This window comes from Molossus molossus, unplaced genomic scaffold (genome assembly GCF_014108415.1).
Source record: "Molossus molossus isolate mMolMol1 unplaced genomic scaffold, mMolMol1.p scaffold_m16_p_6, whole genome shotgun sequence".
NCBI lineage: Eukaryota > Metazoa > Chordata > Mammalia > Chiroptera > Molossidae > Molossus > Molossus molossus.
Window position 1 is genome coordinate 9633946 of NW_023425399.1, and position 17988 is coordinate 9651933.

Sequence of the window (17988 nt, forward strand, 5' to 3'; positions counted from 1 at the left end):
TGGCATGCGCACCCACCACTCGGCAGTCCTGTGCCTCAGCAGACATAACCAATCAATCATGGCACTTTCTAAAGAAATCCAGATGAGGCTTCATATATCTTTTCAGCAAAGCTTCTAAACAACCGTAACAGAGAACCTACTCACTACTCCTATTCTAGAAAGTACCAATGTGCATCGATTTTTAAAAAATATATCAAGATTTTTTCATTACTGTAGGTTGCCCACTGGGGTAAAGAATAAATGTTCTCTGAACCAGAAACCTTAGGAGTAGATTATTTTAAAAAATACAGGATGGTGCCTGGCCAGTGTGGCTCAGTGGTTGAGCATCGACCTATGCACCAAAAGGTCACTGGTTCGATTCCTGGTCAGGGCATATGCCCAAGTTGTGGGCCAAACCCCCAGTGGGGGGGCATGCAGGAGACGTCCAGTGGATGTTCTCTCTCTCCCTCTCCCTTCCTCTCTCTAAAATCAATAAAGAAAAAATTAAAAAAAAAAAAAAAATACAGGATGGTGAACACATAATACAATATAGAGGTGATACCTATATAATTTTAAAGTGGAAAACAAAAATACAAAAATGCTGGACTAAGAATTAAAAAATTCAAGTTGTAGCTCTATTTCTGTCTCTAATTATCTGTATGTCATTGGACAAGCCACCCTAACTTCTCTACTTCTGCTTCTTCATTAGTAAAAGGTGGTTTATGAAAGATTACTGGTGGTCTAAATACAGTTGATCCTCATCATTCGCAGATTTTGTATTTATAAGTGCATCCGCTCACTAAAATTTATTTGTAAGCCCAAAATCAATACTTGTGGTGCTTTTGCAGTCATTTGCAAACATGTACAAAGCAGTGAAAAATCTGAATCACTTAATGTACATGTTCCCAGCTAAGGTCAAACAAGGAGACCCTCTGCCCTCCTGATTCAGCCCTCATATTGTAAGCAGTGTCCATTTTTGTGGTCCATTTAGTGTTATGTTTTCCCCATTTTTGTCCTTTTAAAATAGGACAAAATTTTGCCATTTAAAATAGGCCCCAACTGTAGTGCTGAGGTGCTGTCCAGTGTTCCTAAGAGAAAGAAGTCAGCAGTGTGCTGACTTGTGTGTTAGATCATTTTGTTCAGGTATGTGTTCTAGTGCTGTAGACTGGTAGTTCACTGTTAATGAATCAATAATATATATTAAATAAGGTGTCTTTAAACAAAATACACAAACAGTTACATACTGATTAGCTGATGAACATGTTGAGGCCAGAGGCTCAAGGGAACCTAACCCTGTATTTTCTTTAGGAACAATGGTTCAGAATTCACTAAATCAGTGTTCACAGCTGTTATGCAAAGTGCAGAGGTTCCAGAAAACCTCAGGGTATTGTCATTGGATTCCCAAAGAAATAACCCAAAGGACTGGCTGTGAAAGACATGGGTTTACCAGGACTCACATGCACACCAGTGGTGGCCGTCTGGGGGCTCACCCCTACACCAGTTGCCACTGGTGCAGTTGAACTGCTCAGTCCCATCCGGCCTGTGGACAGGCTGAATTGGGAGCACAGGCTGGAGCTACTGTTTCACCGCCACCCAGACTTTCCCAACACAAGGTTTTATAGAGCACAGAAAACAGAGAAAAACAGGGCATGCAGGGGGAGGGAGACAGGCCGGGGTGAGATCAAAATGCTGTTTTCCTGACTGAGGAGCTGGCCGGGCTCCCAAGGTCTCACAGTCCGCTTACGATGGCCTTCATCATCTTCCCACAGGCTGGGAGGGGGAGTTGGAGCACGGGAAGGGGCCCATGTTCCCATTTACCATACAACAACTTTATAGAATATTACCACAAACAATGAGATTTGATTATATCTATTTCTCTACCTGATTTTATGAATTTTAATGCCATCAAGGAAGAGGTTGAATAAAAATGCCTTCTGCACCCATGTGTAGCAAGTATTCCAACTAATGCCAACGGCTTCATTTAGAAAAACATACATAAGAGAGATCAACAAAATAGTACTTCTAGCTTTTTTTAGCTAAGGAGGTCAATCCCTTCTCACTTCCCTCATGAGAACTCTGTAAAGAGTAAGTTAGAATGTTCCTTTTTCTGTCACACGAGAGCATTCTGAGTAGCAGGGGACTCACCAATGTGGCCTGCAGAGAACCTCTTTTACACAATTAAGTTTAAATATGGTACCTGCAAGCAGTCGAGAGAGGTGCTGACCACCCGTGGAGACTTGGACTGGCAAGCTAGCTCGAATGGAAGGAAGTATTTGTCAGCTTCAATGAAGTTTGCCTTTGGCGGTGCGGCAGCGCCAAGCCTAGGGGAAAAAAGGAGAGGGCAAAAGAGGGGAATTAAAAAAAAAAAAAAAAGCTTGCTTTTCCTATACCTCACTCTAACTTCCCATCCACCTGCAATCATTTAATTAAAATGCCTGCAAACTGCATCTGTGGGGCTAAACAATTCAAAGTTAACACATACATGCATGTGGACCAAATACCAAAGTGTCACATGCAGAGAGCAAGGTCTCAGGTTAGCAAGCTGCAGCGACTGCATCCTGGATTAAGTCTTGGCATTAGCCACATTAGCCACGTCAGAGCTCTGTTTCTGAAACATGACTAACTGGCTTCATTACTATGAACATGAGGAACAGCCACTTATAGGGCAAGCTGTCCTCCTGCTTAAGGAAGCATGACATACAAGAAACAAGGGCTTTTACCTCTTCTGTCAAGAAAAGGTACATCAGCATTAACTTGACCTTCTTTACCCTTTCCTCCAAATACACATTTATTGAACCAGTAACCTGTTAACCTAGTGTTGGTCAAACATACACAGAGTTCTGCAATGTGTCCAGCTCTGGGCTAGGAGCGTGTGTGTTGCCCAAGGATCAGAAATATGAGAAAGCAGTTCAGTCCGTGTGGCTCAGTGGATTGAGCATCCTCCTACGGACTGAGAGGTCCTGGTTCGATTCCTAATCAGGGCACGTGTCCAGGTTTCGGGTTTGTTCCCCAGTAGGGGGCGTGCAGGAGGCAGCCAATCGATGTCTCTCTCTCACACTGATGTTTCTTTCTCTCTAAAAAAAAAAAAGAATAAAAACATTATTATAAAAAAAAGAAATGCCCTGGCCAGTTTGGCTCAGCGGTTGAGCATTGGCCTGCGGACCAGAGAGTCCTGGGTTCGGTTCCTGCTGGGGGCATGTACCACACACACAAAAAAAAGAATAAGAGAAATCATGCACAGAAAGGGGTTCCCTCGGCCACTACCTACTCCCTTAATATTGTATTTCAGCAAGGAAAACGTGCCCCAGCTTACCTCTGCTTTTCTATTTCTGCTTTAATTTCATCTGGTGAGGAAGAAAGAAAGGTCTATTAGGAGTATGCAATGTTTATATAAAAGGAAACTTTACTAAAAGATATTCACAATCTATTAAAAAGAATGTTTAGGAGATTTTAAAGTATAGAAATACTAATATTTTATGATAAAAAAATGATTATAACAACAATAATAGCTAACACATAGCAGTTAATATGTGCTAGGCACTGTTCTAAGTACTTTACATATTTTAACTTATTTAGGCCTCATAACAATCCCATGAGTTAGGCACTATTATCTTCATCCAACTTAGAGCAGGATTCCTCAGCACCACTAATACTTAGGGACAGAAAATTTATTGCGGGGCTGTCCCGTGCACTGTAGGATGTTTAGCAGCATCTCTGGCCTGTACCCATTCCATGTCAGTAGCATCCGCCTATAGTCTGAATAACTACGTGTCTCTGGACACTGCCAAGTGTCCCTTGGAGCAAAACTGCCCCTGTTGAGAATCACTGGTTTAGATGAGGAAACCAAGGCACAGAAAGGTTAGGTAACTTGCCTCCTGCTACCTATCAGGAACTGGGGAACCTGAATTGGAACCAAGGCATTTTGGCTCCACAGTCCTCGTTCTAGTTACTCCCCTATTCTCCAAAGTATATGTTAATGATGGTTATCAATATAGTATGGTAATACAATAACACCTCATTTGTGTAAAAACACGCAGAGAGAATTGGAAACAAAATATTTCAAGTTGTCTAAGCAGTGAGATGATATTTTCTTTTTCTTTTTTCACATTTTCTATAAGCATATATACTTTCTTTCTGAAAATAACAGATGCATTTTTAAAAATTGTGGTAAATATTTGTAAGATAAAATTTACTATCTTAACCATTTTCAAGTGCACAGTTCAGGGCATTAAGTACATTCTTACTGTTGCGCAAAGGCATATATAATTTTTTATGAATTAAAATTAACTTAAAAATCTTTACCACGGAGGTTACACTTACAGAAATAGTTAACCTGTTAACTGTTAACCTAGTGTTGGTCAAACATACACAGAGTTCTGCAATGTGTCCAGCTCTGGGCTAGGAGCGTGTGTGTTGTCATTACTCAGAAATCACAATGTCAAAGAGATAGTCTTATTTTCAGAAGAACAAGGTTTTATGCCACTGAAACATCAGAACACCCTATTTAAATACCCAGAATTCCCCACGCCCACTCAATCATATGTATTCCTTCATGTTAGGCACCAACATGGGCCAGCGAAGCAGTTCTGCTCTGAATGCCAGGCATCCAGGTAATCTCCAAAATACCAGCCTTCTTTACACAATCCCATGAGAGCCAGTGGTTTGGATTTAGCATTAGTTATCCTAGCAAACCCAGAATACAGATCAGGAAGTTACAAATTTCCATTCCTTCGATAACTCCACTCTGGACTGAATTTTAGGATGTAAAAATGAATACCTGGACTCACTAGAGGTGGCAAATTCTAACCTTCAAGCCAGTCTTTCAACGTCTTCTTACTATATTCAGAAAACAGGAGCCAAACACCCAGATGACTAACATTGAGCATTTTGCTCATGGACCATAAGGCCAGTGACAAAGTTTGTTAGAGAGCTCTGTGGCATGGTTCCTGCCTTTCATGGACAAGAATCCATTAAGGAAGTAGTTCTGGCTTCCTCTAAGCTGAGGCCCCCAGGCTATGGGAGCAGCCCAGGAAATTCAGCCTATGAGGCTGGTAGCTAAGCTTTCAGCTTTCAGAAATCTATATCCATTATGTCAAATCTATATCCATTATGTGTTAAAATTGTCACTGTGTAACATGCCAGAGGGGCACTGCCACCCTAACTCAAATGTAAGGTTTCCTTCCAATCATGGTTAACTTGTAAAGTTTAGATAGTAAATGTATCTGAAACAACTAGCCTCTGCTAGCCTCTAAACTTTAAAATAATCTGTTCTGGAATGCCACTGGTGCCAACCCACCAATCTGTGAATCAATCACCAGGACTGCTTCTTACTTAGATACCCAGGGTAACAGAATAATACCTCTAGAGACCCTGAGCCTAGAAGTGCCAGTTGTTCTGATCAGGATTTTAAAGTGAAAAGTTTGACTGCAATTCAAAGCAACTTCAACTATTATTTTTTTATCCTCACCCGAGGACATTTTTGCATGTATCTTCAGACAGAGAGGGAGGGAGAAAGGGAGGAAGAGAGAGAGAGAGAAACAATGATGTGAGAGAGAGAGAGACACATCAACTGGTTGTTACCCACACGACCCCAACCAGGCAGGGACAAACTGCAACTGAGGTACGTGCCCTTAGCAGGAACCGAACCAGGGACTCTCTGGACCACAGGCCGACGCTCCAACCGCTGAGCCAAACCGGCCAGGGCCTCAACTATTTTTTTTTAAATTATATATATAATAAAACTGGTTTGCAAGTTACCCTGACCCTGGAGTTACCAGTTTGCAACCTTTGCTTTAAGGGATAGGGAAGAATTCAAGAGAAAGTACTCCCATCTTAAAGAGTGGCAACAACATCCATCCAGTTGGGTGAGTCAGAAACTTAACAGTCAGCCTAAGCAATCCTCTTTCTCATGTTCTTACCTAATCCATCACCAGGTGTTGTTAGTTTTACTTTCTAAACAAGTGGAAAATCCATTCTTTTTGCTCTATTTCTATTATCACCACTCTAAATCTAGGTCACTAACATCTCTCAACTGGATGATGGCAACCCCTCTGGTCTTCCTCCAACAGGGGTGGGGAATGTCTGGCCCATGGGCAGCATTAAGGTCCGCAAAATCAATACCAGCTAACATCACACACCTCATCAAATTAGCCTGGCCAAATATAGCAGCCTAATTTTTAAGTTGATAATTTTTATGGCCCGCAAATGATGTTATAAATATCCAAATGGCCCTTGGCAGAAAAAAAGTTCCCCACCTCTGCGGTCTAAGATGTTCTGAACACAATGGCCCAAGTGATCTTTCCATAATACAAACCTGGTCATCCTATCACCTTCTTCCCTGTTTAGAACTCTTTAGTGTGGTCTTACTGCTTTTGGTCTAACAGTCAATTCCTTGCAATGACCTCCAAGGTCCTGTGATGGGTGGTCCTGGTGTACTTCTCCCACCTTATCCTCAAACACTCTTCCTGTCTTTTTTTTCCAACTAAGAAAGTTTTTTTAAAGATAATTGTAAATTCAGGTGCAGTTGTATCTTTTAGTTTCCTTAACAGGTGTATCCCCTTACTGGCACGGGGCCTTCGCACATGCTACTTCTCCATGCTGCCAAAATGCCTCCTGCGTTACCTTGACCAGGGCCAGGGTCCGATCCTGCAACCCAGGTACATGCACTTGACTGGGAATCCAACTTCTGGTCCTTTAGTACTTGGGCAAACACTTTAACCATTGAGTCACACTGGTCAAGGCCTGGCCTATTTAATTCTTATTTATTATTGTTATTTTTTAATCCTCACCCAAAGATAGTTTTATTTATCTTCAGATACAGTGGGAGGGAGGGAGGGACAGAGAGAGAGAGAAACATCGAAGTGAGACACATCAACTAGCTGTCTCCTGCATGACCCCAACCAGGGTTGGGGACAAACCACAACTAAGGTACGTGCCCTTGACCAGAACCGAACCCGCGACCCACTGGTCCTCAGGCCAATGCCCCAACTGCTGAGCCAAACCGGCCAGAACTATTTAATTTTTATTTATCATTCATATCTCCAGATATCCTCAAGAAAGTTTTCCCTCACCCCTGTCCACTCCCCTTGCAGGACCAGGCTTCTCTCTTTCCTGGGATTTCTCAAGTTGTTAGTATGATCCAGAGGACAAGATCATTTGAACAATGCCCTTCTTCCCCATTAACTGCAAACTCCTTAAGAACAGGGCCCTTGTTTTTTTCTTTCCCTTGCATTATGACACCAGGTGTGACACCCAAATGAATATCTTCTGAATGAATGTCAGCCTGGTTAGTCAACAAGCAAAAGGACTATATAAAGAATATACACTGACCACTGCCCAGGGCTGAGGGAAAATTTAAGAATTTTATGACCTAGCACAAGAAGGCTACTCTCCCCACAAATCTATAAAACCTAATAAAATGCCTAACAAAAAGCTAAAAGACTTATTTACAACCAAGACAGTAAACCAAAAGAAGCTTCTTACAGGAAGACTCGAGGAATGAATTAACAAACATAAAAACTCTTTTCTAAGATCACCTTGCTGAAGAGAAAGTCAAGTATTTTCCTGGCAGGCCCCTCTGCCTAGTAAAGTTGGTGAAAACTAAACACAGTGCTGAGCTATTTATACAGGAGACTCCATGTACTTGCTGATTAAGTACACGTTTTTCACAAGTTCACTCTTTTCCATGAAGAATGGTCTTACTGTTTTCCCCAGCACTGCTTACAGAGTCTCCCCTGAGATTTACAAGTACAGGACATAGCTCTAAATTCATCCAAACACTTGCTTCTCTGGTGTCCAAATGTCAGAGACTAGCAAAAAGGTCCATAAACCAGGGGGGGACAGAGAAGAGCAAGCATTCAGCTCCTTCTCCTTTAAATATGGTAACACCAATGCCTCTGAATTTTAGCAGGTCATCTTTTAGGTACCGGGTACTGTGTCAGTAACTTTAATGTATTAATTCACTGAACCATTACAATAATCCTGTGACCCAGGTATTATCACCTTTATCATCTCAGGAAACTGGGGCTCAAAAAAGCTAAATTAGCAGCCCAGGTTCACAGAACCAATGAATAAGCAAAGTTTCAAACTCAGTTCTCAATGAATATTCTGCCAATCCAATAAACATATGCCTTTCAATAATCAAAATCCAATTTTTAGATACTGCTTCTAGAGAGGTGACCTCCTCCCAAAAAATAATCATAAAGCTTTTCAACAAAAAGTAATCTGTCAGGCTCCTGAGTCCTGTTATTCCTCAGAACTTTTATAATCTACAGCACTCATAAACAAAATGTCAAATTGGGGGTGGGGGGGATTGGGAGGAGGGTGTCAATGGGGGAAAAAGGAGAAACATTCGTAACAAAATAAATTAATAAAAATAATTTTTAAAAAATGTCAAATCAAAACACCAGAATTTGCTAAAATTAAAGATTTTATTCTATATTTCCATTTAACCTGTTAACCGGGGAATTCCCGGGGAATTCCCTTTTCACTGTATGCAACGTTTGACGTATTTATACGTCCCACTCAGTTAACAAGTTAAAGCCTTACTGTATCCATGACAACTTAGGGATTAAAAAAATGTTTTTTCAAATTTTGCAGACGTTCTTCCTAATAATGGAAATAATTATTTTGAATTCAACTAAATTAGAACAACATCATATGAAGAAAAAGGCAATTTACCACATATCATATGGATATATAAATGTTTTTGCACATTAATATACAACTAATATTTGTGAATATACTTCTTTAATTGGCTTCTTCCCAATGACATTTAAACATATCTTTTATACCTTAAAAAAAAAGGAAAGAAAACTTCCCATGATCCACATTCCTCCTCCCCTTCACACCACAGCCAAACTCTGGCAAAGACTCGTCTGAGCTGACTATTTCCTCACCTCCCACTCATGCCTCAACCCACTCCAGTCTGGCTTCCACCTTCATCGTGCCACCAAGACAGCTTAAGTTAAGATCTCCAAAGATTCACATATCTCTAAATCCTATATATTTAACAGAGTAGTAAATCTAAAAATGAATTTTATCATTTATGTCAGGCTATCGCCTGTGTTGTAGCGGTTTTCCTGTGGGGCTGTGCAGATGTGGGCAAGTTGCTCTCTGAGCCTTGGTTTCCCTTTACCTACTGGACTCAAAGACCGACATCAATTACACGTCACAACCCCAGAATTAATAAGAGAGTTTACTGCTGGTGAAGAGAGATGTCATAAATCAGAAAAACTTCATAACTCAAATGAAGCTTATGGGAAACCAGCTCTTTACCCTAATTTCTTTCTTCCTGTTAGTCCCTAAATTAAAGTAAACCAAAGACATGTGCAGTAAAAACCTGCAGAAAAAAAAAAGCTATGATCTTTTTCTTTCTTTTTTTTTTGTTAATCCTCATTTGAGGGTATTTTCCCATTGGTTTTTAGATAGAGTGGCAGGGAGGGAGTGAGGGAGTGAGAGAAACATCGATGTGACATCCATTGGTTGCCTCCTGCACTACCCCTACCAGGGCCGGGGATTGAACCTGCAACCCAGATACGTGCCCTTGACAGGGGATCAAACTCAGGACCCCTGGGTCTGCAGGCTGACGCTCTAACCTCTGAGCCAAATCAGCCAGAGCACTGTGATCTTTTTCACTAGAGGCTTTCAAATTCAACTACAGAAAATATGGTCTCTTTACTTACTTAATGGTTTACTTACAGAAACTTCATTGCAGTATAATAACTGTTTAAAGCCTCCACTATTTTACATACAATATAAGAGCTTTTGTATGGATTAATAATACAGCATGGTATTAATGGTTAAGACCTTGGGCTCTGGAGCCAGACTGCCCATATTCACAACCTGGCTCCACTGCTTACTGGCTGAGTTACACTGGCCAACTTCTCTGGGCCTCTGTGAGGATAATAATAGTAAGAACTGTAAACTGCATGTAAAGCTCATGGCACTGTGCCTGAAACATAAGAAATGCTCAGTACACAGCAGATATCACGCAGTTTTTACATAACATGTGACTTAAAAAAGGCACTCAACTGGGTGACTACGTTAATGATAATGTAGATTCATTAACTGTAACACATGTGCTATGCTGGTGAGGGATAGGGATAATGGAAGAAGCTATGCATGTGTGGGGATAGGGGTTATGTGGGAATTTTTCTCTCTACTTTTCATGCAATTTTGCTGTGAATCTAAAAACTGCTCTAAAAAATAAGGTCAATTTTTTTAAACATGAATTTTTATTTTCTTATATATATATTTTTTTGACTTTTTAGAGAGAGGGGAAGGCAGAGATAGAAATATCGATGTGAGAGAGAAACATTGATCGGTTGCCTCCTGCAGGCCCCCTAATGGGGATCAAGCCCGCAACCCAGGCATGTGCCCTGACTGGGAATTGAACTGGGACCTCTCAGTCCACGGGATGATGCTCAATCCACTTAGCCACACTGGCCAGGCTAAACTCAATTTTTTTTAAAGTCACTCAATTTCTTCTGAAAAACATATAGGTATGTTTACTGTTCTTTTAATATGCTCTTGATAATGACTAAGAATGACAGTTAGCAATTATAGAACACTTAACCCTTATTTAGCCCTATCTGTATATTAAAATATTAAATAAGATACTGTATTTCTTTTTTTTTTTTTTTTTGTACAGACAGAGTGGGAGGGAGAGAGAGGAAGAGAGAGAGAGGGAAACATCGATGTGAAAGGGACACATCGAGTGGCTGCCACCCGCACGACCAACCAGGGCCGGGGACAAACTGCAACCGAGGTACATGCCCTTAGCGGCAACCGAACCCGGGTCCCTCCGGACCACAGGCAGACCCTCTAACCGCTGAGCCAAACTGGCCAGGGCAAGATACTGTATTTCTTATCTCATATATACTTAGAGAATCGTTAAAACAATTCAGTTAAAGTTTTCCAAATTTCCAAATTATTCTATGTCCAATTTAAAAGGACTTAATTATCTGGTCAAATCTGCAAACTCCATATACTTTAACAGCAGATGTCCTGACTGGGTGGCTCAGTTGGTTGGAGTGTTGTCCCACATACCAACAAGTTATGGGTTTGATTCCTGGTCAGGGCACATACCTAGGTTTCAGGTTTGATCCTCGATCAGGGCCATGTACGGAAGGCAATCAATCGATGTTTCTCTCTCTAATAAGCATATGATTAAAAAAAAGAGCAGAAATATAAGTTAAGGAGAGAGAATGGGAAAAAATGGCTCTTAAGGCAGTTATGAAAGGGAGGTTTAATTATGTTATCCAATAGAGGGCTGAACGTTTCAAGATTAATTTTATATCAAAGATTCGTTAACAAAGAGCCACAATGTCCTTGCCAAGATGAATACTCTCACAGGTTCTTTCGATTTCTCTAGATAAAGGCTGAAGGATGCAATTCCCTAACTGGGCAGTCTCTATCTATGCCTTTGGCTTTTAGTGGAGATGAATGGCTGAGAGTACTCCAAACCATTTCCATCTTGATCATCGCTGTTTTTACAAGGGACAACTACCATTAAGTTTAGCAATAAAGCCCTGGCCGGTATGACTCAGCAATTAGAGCTTCGGCCCGCAGACCGGAGAGTCCCAGGTTCAGTTCCTGCTAAGGGCACGTACCTTGGTTGCAGTTTGTCCCTGGACCCAGTTGGGGTCATGTGGGTGGCAATCAGTCGATGTGTCTCTCTCACGTCGATGTTTCTCTCTCTCTCTTCCTCCCTTTCTCCCTCCTGCTCTATCTAAAGATAAATGCAAAAATGTCCTCAGGTGAGGATAAAAAGCAAAAGAAAAGTTTTGCAATACAGTCTTTTAGTTGTGTAATTAAATTCTTATTTATTGTTTCTACAAACCAAATAAAGCAATAAGTCGCTGCTGAATAAGGAACCAATGTAGGTTAAGATAACACATTAAGGCAGAGCACTTATAGTTTCTGTGGTTTGTCATTCAAAATAATAAAAATAAAGAACAGCAAGCCTTTATAGAGCATCTACTACATGCCAAGTTCTTTGTACATGTCAACTAACTTTATAAAACTCTGTGAGGAAGGTAGAAGATCTCTCCAAGATCACAAAGATAGCAAATGGAAAGCAAGGGATTTGAACCCAGGCAGTCTTGAGTCTAGAAAACACACTTCTAATCCCTAGCCTGTACATCCCCAGCAGCCCCTCTCTGTTCCCCGACAAGCTACAGTTGGTGGACTCATATCCCAGAACCTGTTTCCTGTAAGTGCTCTCCTCATTCAAGCATTTCAACTTTGAGCAGTTATTTAACATTCCTCTTATCAAAACTAAGATAACCCACACATGGTAACCTCTAAAATACTAGCTACAAGGCACAGGCTTATTTTGGCTATTTCTACTGGAAAGAGGACTGTGCCTTGAGATGCAGAGCGAAATCTCACTAGGCACTCTGCTATTTGTTTTCTACTGTTCATAAGTAAAAGCACTCATTTTTATTTAACAGCAATGACACACAATTACTCTCTTAAACAAGTTGGCCAGTTTAACTCAACACTATGCACACATCTCCTTATAACAGTTCCTATTACTCAATTTTATGACAATGAGCCACCATGTCAATTTGCCATTCATTTAACCTATGGTCAAATGACTTCCTTTATAGTCTATTTCTTACAATTTACTAACGCACTGAATGTGCATTCCACAATTCAGGAAAAATCTGAACTTCTAAACAAAGATATGACACAAAAATATCTAAATAAACTCTCAATGTTATAGTCCTTCATGATCCATGTAAAAATTTTATAAGTAGTCTCCAACAATGTGATATACAATTTGGTAAAAATTATATGTTAATTTGCTGACAAAGGAATGAAAACTTTTCTGCCCAATAACTATTTTGAATCGTCTGCGACAATACCCTTTAAGTAACAGTAAGAGGATATAACCCTGGCAGATTTCCAAGTGGAATTATAAGTATGAAGCTTTTTTGCCAAACTAACAAATTGCTTTGTAGTGCTTATCGAGCATTCATGATAAAACAATATCCAACCGTTAGCCTTGGCTTTCTGAGTGGAAAAGCTTTACAAGTCTAAATCTCAGTAAATTCCTGCAAGATTATCTAAGCAACAACAACCTGTATATCAACAGTCCTGACCCTTGAGGGAGTCTCAGACCCTTATGAGAATTTGACAAAAGCCATGGATCTTCTTCCCAGGGAAGTGCAAAGTTCACAAGCCCATTCCCAGGCCCCAAGAGAAGAATTTCAGCACTGTACCTTGAACCAAATAAAGTGAGAAAGGCAATGGCAATCTCAAACTCGGCAATAGAAAATCGAACTTTCTGTTTACTAACTTTGTTAGGAAAGGCAGGTCTTTTTACCAAAGGCATTGGGGCAGTGAATTAACCTGAAGCCAAATCTAGTCAAAGGTATTGATCCTCATTGCCCAGAACTCTCTTCTCCCAAAACTCCACAAACTTGTTGCCTTTCAGTATTCAGTTCAAATGTCACCTCCTCAGAAAGGATTACTTTCTTGACACCCTATCAAAAGCAGTCCCTTATTATCACATCTCTCTCTCTTTTAGTTTTACAAAATAATTTATTAGTATTCTAAGATGTTTAATTTTCTTATTTACTTATTTTGTCTCCCCCATTAGAGTATAAGCTCCTAACAGGCAAATACCTTGGCTGACTTATTCCCCACTGTATCCTCAGTGCCCATCACAGTGCTTGGCACATAGTATAGTGGGCATCTGATAAATATTTGTCGATGTGAATTAAACGGATAGTGATTGATGCTGGAATCCACTATTAAGGTTTTAACTAGCTACGAGTTATTTAGAGTTCTCTCCCTTTCCATACTCTGTGGGTCTATTCAATCAGTACTACTATGTGCCAGGCACTGTTTCAGGGGATCCAGATATTAATAAAACAGACAAGTACCTTTGTCTTCACAGGCCCTCTATTTTAGGGGGCCTCCCAGGGTGAGATCTCTCGCACACACAACATCTGGGAGATATGCAGGATAACCCTCTATATTCCGTACTTGAAAGGAGTTATAGGCGATCCCCAAACGAAAGGGAAACGTTCTCTCATCCAGCACTCCCAAGGCGAGCCTCAGGGTTTTTCTTAAACCAGCTCTTCCCACCTGCTCCACTCACACGAAGAACCCCGACCAGCGCAAGCCGGGTGAGGAACAAACTTAAGGCAAGGACTACTCCTGAGGGTGGTGAGGGGAGGAACCAGGAAACAGGACGGCAAGGAGTCGTGGCAAGAGCCCTCAGGCTGGAGGCTGGAGAGCCTGCCCTGGCTGTCACCAACCTGCCAGGTGACCTTGGGCCAGTCCCGACGTGCCAGGGCATCAGCTCCCCCCGAGGTATAATGAGGAGCACGGCAGGGTGGGGTTCGGGGTCGGGGGGAGGTGGAGCCCAGGAGGCCCGGCTGAGGACGAGTGGGGTAACGGCCGACGTGGGCAGGCCGGCGCGGGGCCGGGTCGGGGCAGCTCACCCACCGAGCGCCACCTGGCAGGCCCTGCGCAGCTGGGAGTGCTGGGGCCGCTTCACCTCCTTGTCGGCTAGGATCTTCTCCAGGGCCCGGGACACGAACATGCTCTTGGTCTGGCTCTCCTGCATGGCCCCAGCCCGGCGGGGGCTGATGGCCCCGCGGGCTGGCGGCACGAGCGAGCGGGCGAACGAGGCTGCGGGCCCGGCGTCCCGGCCGGCACCCGCCGCGTCCGTCCGTGCCGCCCCGTCAGGAAGCGACATCGCGGCCCCACGGCGCCGCCATGTTGGAGCGCGTCACGTGACCACGTGACTGGCGGGGCCGCGCGTCCTTCGACCCCGTGACCCCGGAAAGGCGGGGCGTACGGCGGGGGCGGGGCGGGGCGGGGCCAGGTGGACGAGGAGGGGCGGGGCGAAGCTGGAGGAAGGAAGGGCACAAGCCGAGGAGGCGAGTGCAGGTGGGCGAAGGCAGGCGGGGACCTGAAGGGCAGGAGAAAGGAGGTGAAAGGGAGGAGGGGCGGTGGTGTGGGTGATAGAAAAGAAGGTGAGGAGAAAGAGAGGCAGTGAGGGTGGAGCAAGGTAGGAGGTGAGGAAGGAGAGGAGGAGAAGGGGAGAGAAGTTTGGAAGAAAAGAGCATTGGTAAGAGAGTGGCAGGTGATAAAGGGGCAAGAGGAGGAAGAAAGGAAGCCAGGGTGTCAGAAGAGGAGGGAGGTGGTTAGAGATGAGGGGAGGCATGAAGGTAGGGGAGGTGGGGGGAGAGCAAGGGAACTGGTGAGGGCAGAGGGGAGGTGGAAGGGGAGCGTTTAGGAGAAGAGCAGAGAAGAAGGAAAGAAGAGCTGAGAGGGCTAAAGGGGAGAGGGGACAGTGAGGACAAGGGAAGAGGAATGAATGGAAAAGGAATTGGTGTGGGAGAAGGCGGAGGAGGAGGAGGTGAGAAAAGGTGGCAAGAAAACATGGTGGGTGATGGAGAGAGAAGCAGAGGAAGGGGTTGGTGAGTGGATGGACAGGAGAGGTGAAGGGAAGGTAGCGAGAGAGAAGTATTCATGTACGCTCTCCCAAACAGGATTTCTCCATGCCTGTTGGCAAGACACACTCACCTCGCTCACAACCCTCCTGTCACCGCAGCAGAGCTGACACCTGGCCATCTAGTTCAGGGAACGTCTGTGTGTCTAGTGCCACACCTGTGTACACTGCTGCCAGTAAGAGCCACCCTACGTGCATGTCCCTCTGGACTTACCTGTTTATTTTCATAAGCCTGTGGTTCCTCACAGTGTGGTACACCAGGGCAGAGGGCATTTGGGGGTGTCTGAGAGGAGAAGAAAGGGAGATCACCAGTGTCACACAGCCCCAAATGAGCATAAGAAGACATTCTGGCCCTAGGGCACCTTTTACTCCATCCGACAACCAGTGATATCACACCACCACTGGTGATGGCCCCTGGAGCCCTTTCTTTTTCTTTTTAATTAATTAATTAATTAATTAATTTATCTTTATTGTTGAATGTATTACAGATGTTCCTCATTTTTCCCCCATTAACCCCCTCCCTCCACTCCCGCCCCCCTGCTGCCTTTCCCCACACTGTTGTCTGTGTCCATTGGTTATGCATATAAGTTCTTTGGTTTATTTCTTCCCACCCCCCCCCAATCCCCTTCTCTTTGTTTGTCAGTCTAGCAACCAATTTGTTCTTCTTAATCCCTTCACCTTTTTCACCCATTCCCCCAACACCCCTCCCATCTGGCAACCAACAAAATGTTCTCTGTATCTATGAGAATGTTTCTGCTCTGCCTGTTCATTTTGTTTGCAGATTCAATTGTCGATAGATATGTATTCATTGCCATTTTGTTTGTTCATATTTCTTATCTTTTTCTTCAAGAAGACCCTTCATCATTTCATATGACAATGGTTTGGTGGTGATGAACTCCTTTAGCTTTTCATTGTCTGGGAAACCCTTTATATGGCCATCGATTCTAAATGACAGCTTTGCAGGATAGAGTAATTTTGGTTGTAGGTTCTTGGTTTTCATCACTCTGAATATTTCTTGCCACTCCCTTCTGGCCTGCAAAGTTTCTTTTGAGAAATTAGCTGACAGTCTTATGGGAACTCCCTTGTAGGTAACTAGCTGCCTTTCTCTTGCTGCTTTTAAGATTCTCTCTTTGTCTTGAACCTTTTGCATTTTGATGATGATGTGTCTTGGTGTGGGCCTCTTGGGATTCATCTTGTTTGGGACTCTCTGTGTTTCCTGGACTTGTATGTCTGTTTCCTTCATCAGGTTAGGGAAGTTTTCTGCCATTATTGTTTCAAACAGGTTTTGGATTTCTTATTCTCGCTCTTCTCCTTCTGGCACCCCCAAGATGTGAATGTTGGCACACTTGAAGTTGTCCCAGAGGCTCCTTACACTATCCTCATTTTTTTGGATTCTTTTTTCTTTTTGCTGTTCTTATTGGGTGTTTTTTGCTTCCTTATATTCCAAATTAATGGTTTGCTTCTTGGCTTTACCTACTCTACTATTGAATCTGTGTAAATTATTCTTTATTTTAGTTAGTGCCTCCATTTCTGACTGGTCATCCTTCATTTCTGACTGGTCCTTTTTTGAGGCCCTCACTAAGTTCGTTGAGGTTCTCATTAAGCTCATTGAGCATCCTTATAAGCAGTGTTTTGAACTCAGCATCTGTTAGGTTGCTTATCTCCATTTCGCTTAGTTCTTTTCCTGGGGTTTTGTTTTGTTCTTTCATTTGGGACCTGTTTCTTTGTCTCCTCATTTTGGCTGCCTCCCTGTGTTTGTTTCTATATATTACTTAACAAGAGGTATGGGGCTAGCTGAGACCAGATGCTGCCTGTTTGAAGAATTTAGGAAAACCTGAAACAGGATCCAAGACAGACCAATCCTATGGTAAAGCAACTGGCAACAGCTTGGGTGGGCCTGAAAGTTGGGTGGGGTGGGGCCTCAGGGTATCACCAGGGCAGGGCTACCAGTGTGAGCCAGGTTGCTGGAGTCCCAGATAGGGCAACTGTCTGCGTCCCAGGGAAGGGCTCACCAAAGGAACAAAGGCCTCTGACAGCAGGTTTGTCCTGGAGAAAGCCCCCTCTCCAGCCCTCGCTCCAGTGCCAAACAGCTCAGTTCTTCCCTGTGTGTCTCTGGCGCCCCTCGAGCTGCCTCCCCTCCAAGCTCAGAAAGAGTGAGTCCAATAAGTCCGTTCGCGGGCCTTGTAAGAGGAGCTTCTGGGGGCTCCAGCTGCCTCAGCCTCCCTGAGCCTTAGTTCCTGCTGGTTTTTCCAGCCAGAAGTTATGGGGATTCTCTTCCTGGCACTGGAACCCTGAGCGGGGCGCCTGGTATAGGACGGGGACCCCTCAGTCCTCAAGGGGGACCTTCCCAGCCGAGGTGTCCTCCTGATTTTTATCCGCCACACGTGGGTGTGGGACCAGCCCGTCCGCCTCTGCCCCTCCTACCAGTCTCGATGTGGCTGCTGCTTTAATTCCGTAGTTGTAGGACTTCCATTCAGCTGATTTCAGGCAGTCTTGAATGATGGTTGTTCTGTAGTTTAGTTGTAACTTTGAGG

The 17988-nt window shown here is 43.3% G+C and overlaps 1 protein-coding gene across 1 annotated transcript in view; it reads right to left on the bottom strand.

Annotated features, from left to right (window-relative positions):
- ARFGEF2 (ADP ribosylation factor guanine nucleotide exchange factor 2) overlaps positions 1-14742 on the bottom strand; it is a 100702-nt gene extending 85960 nt beyond the window's left edge. The window contains exons 1-3 of the mRNA XM_036244308.1: positions 14443-14742; positions 3293-3323; positions 2177-2300 (exon numbers count right to left, since the gene is read on the bottom strand). Of these exons, the coding sequence (XP_036100201.1) occupies positions 2177-2300; positions 3293-3323; positions 14443-14695 (408 nt within the window). The 5' untranslated portion in view covers positions 14696-14742. The remainder of the gene's footprint in view (positions 1-2176; positions 2301-3292; positions 3324-14442) is intronic.
- Positions 14743-17988: the final 3246 nt, after the last annotated feature.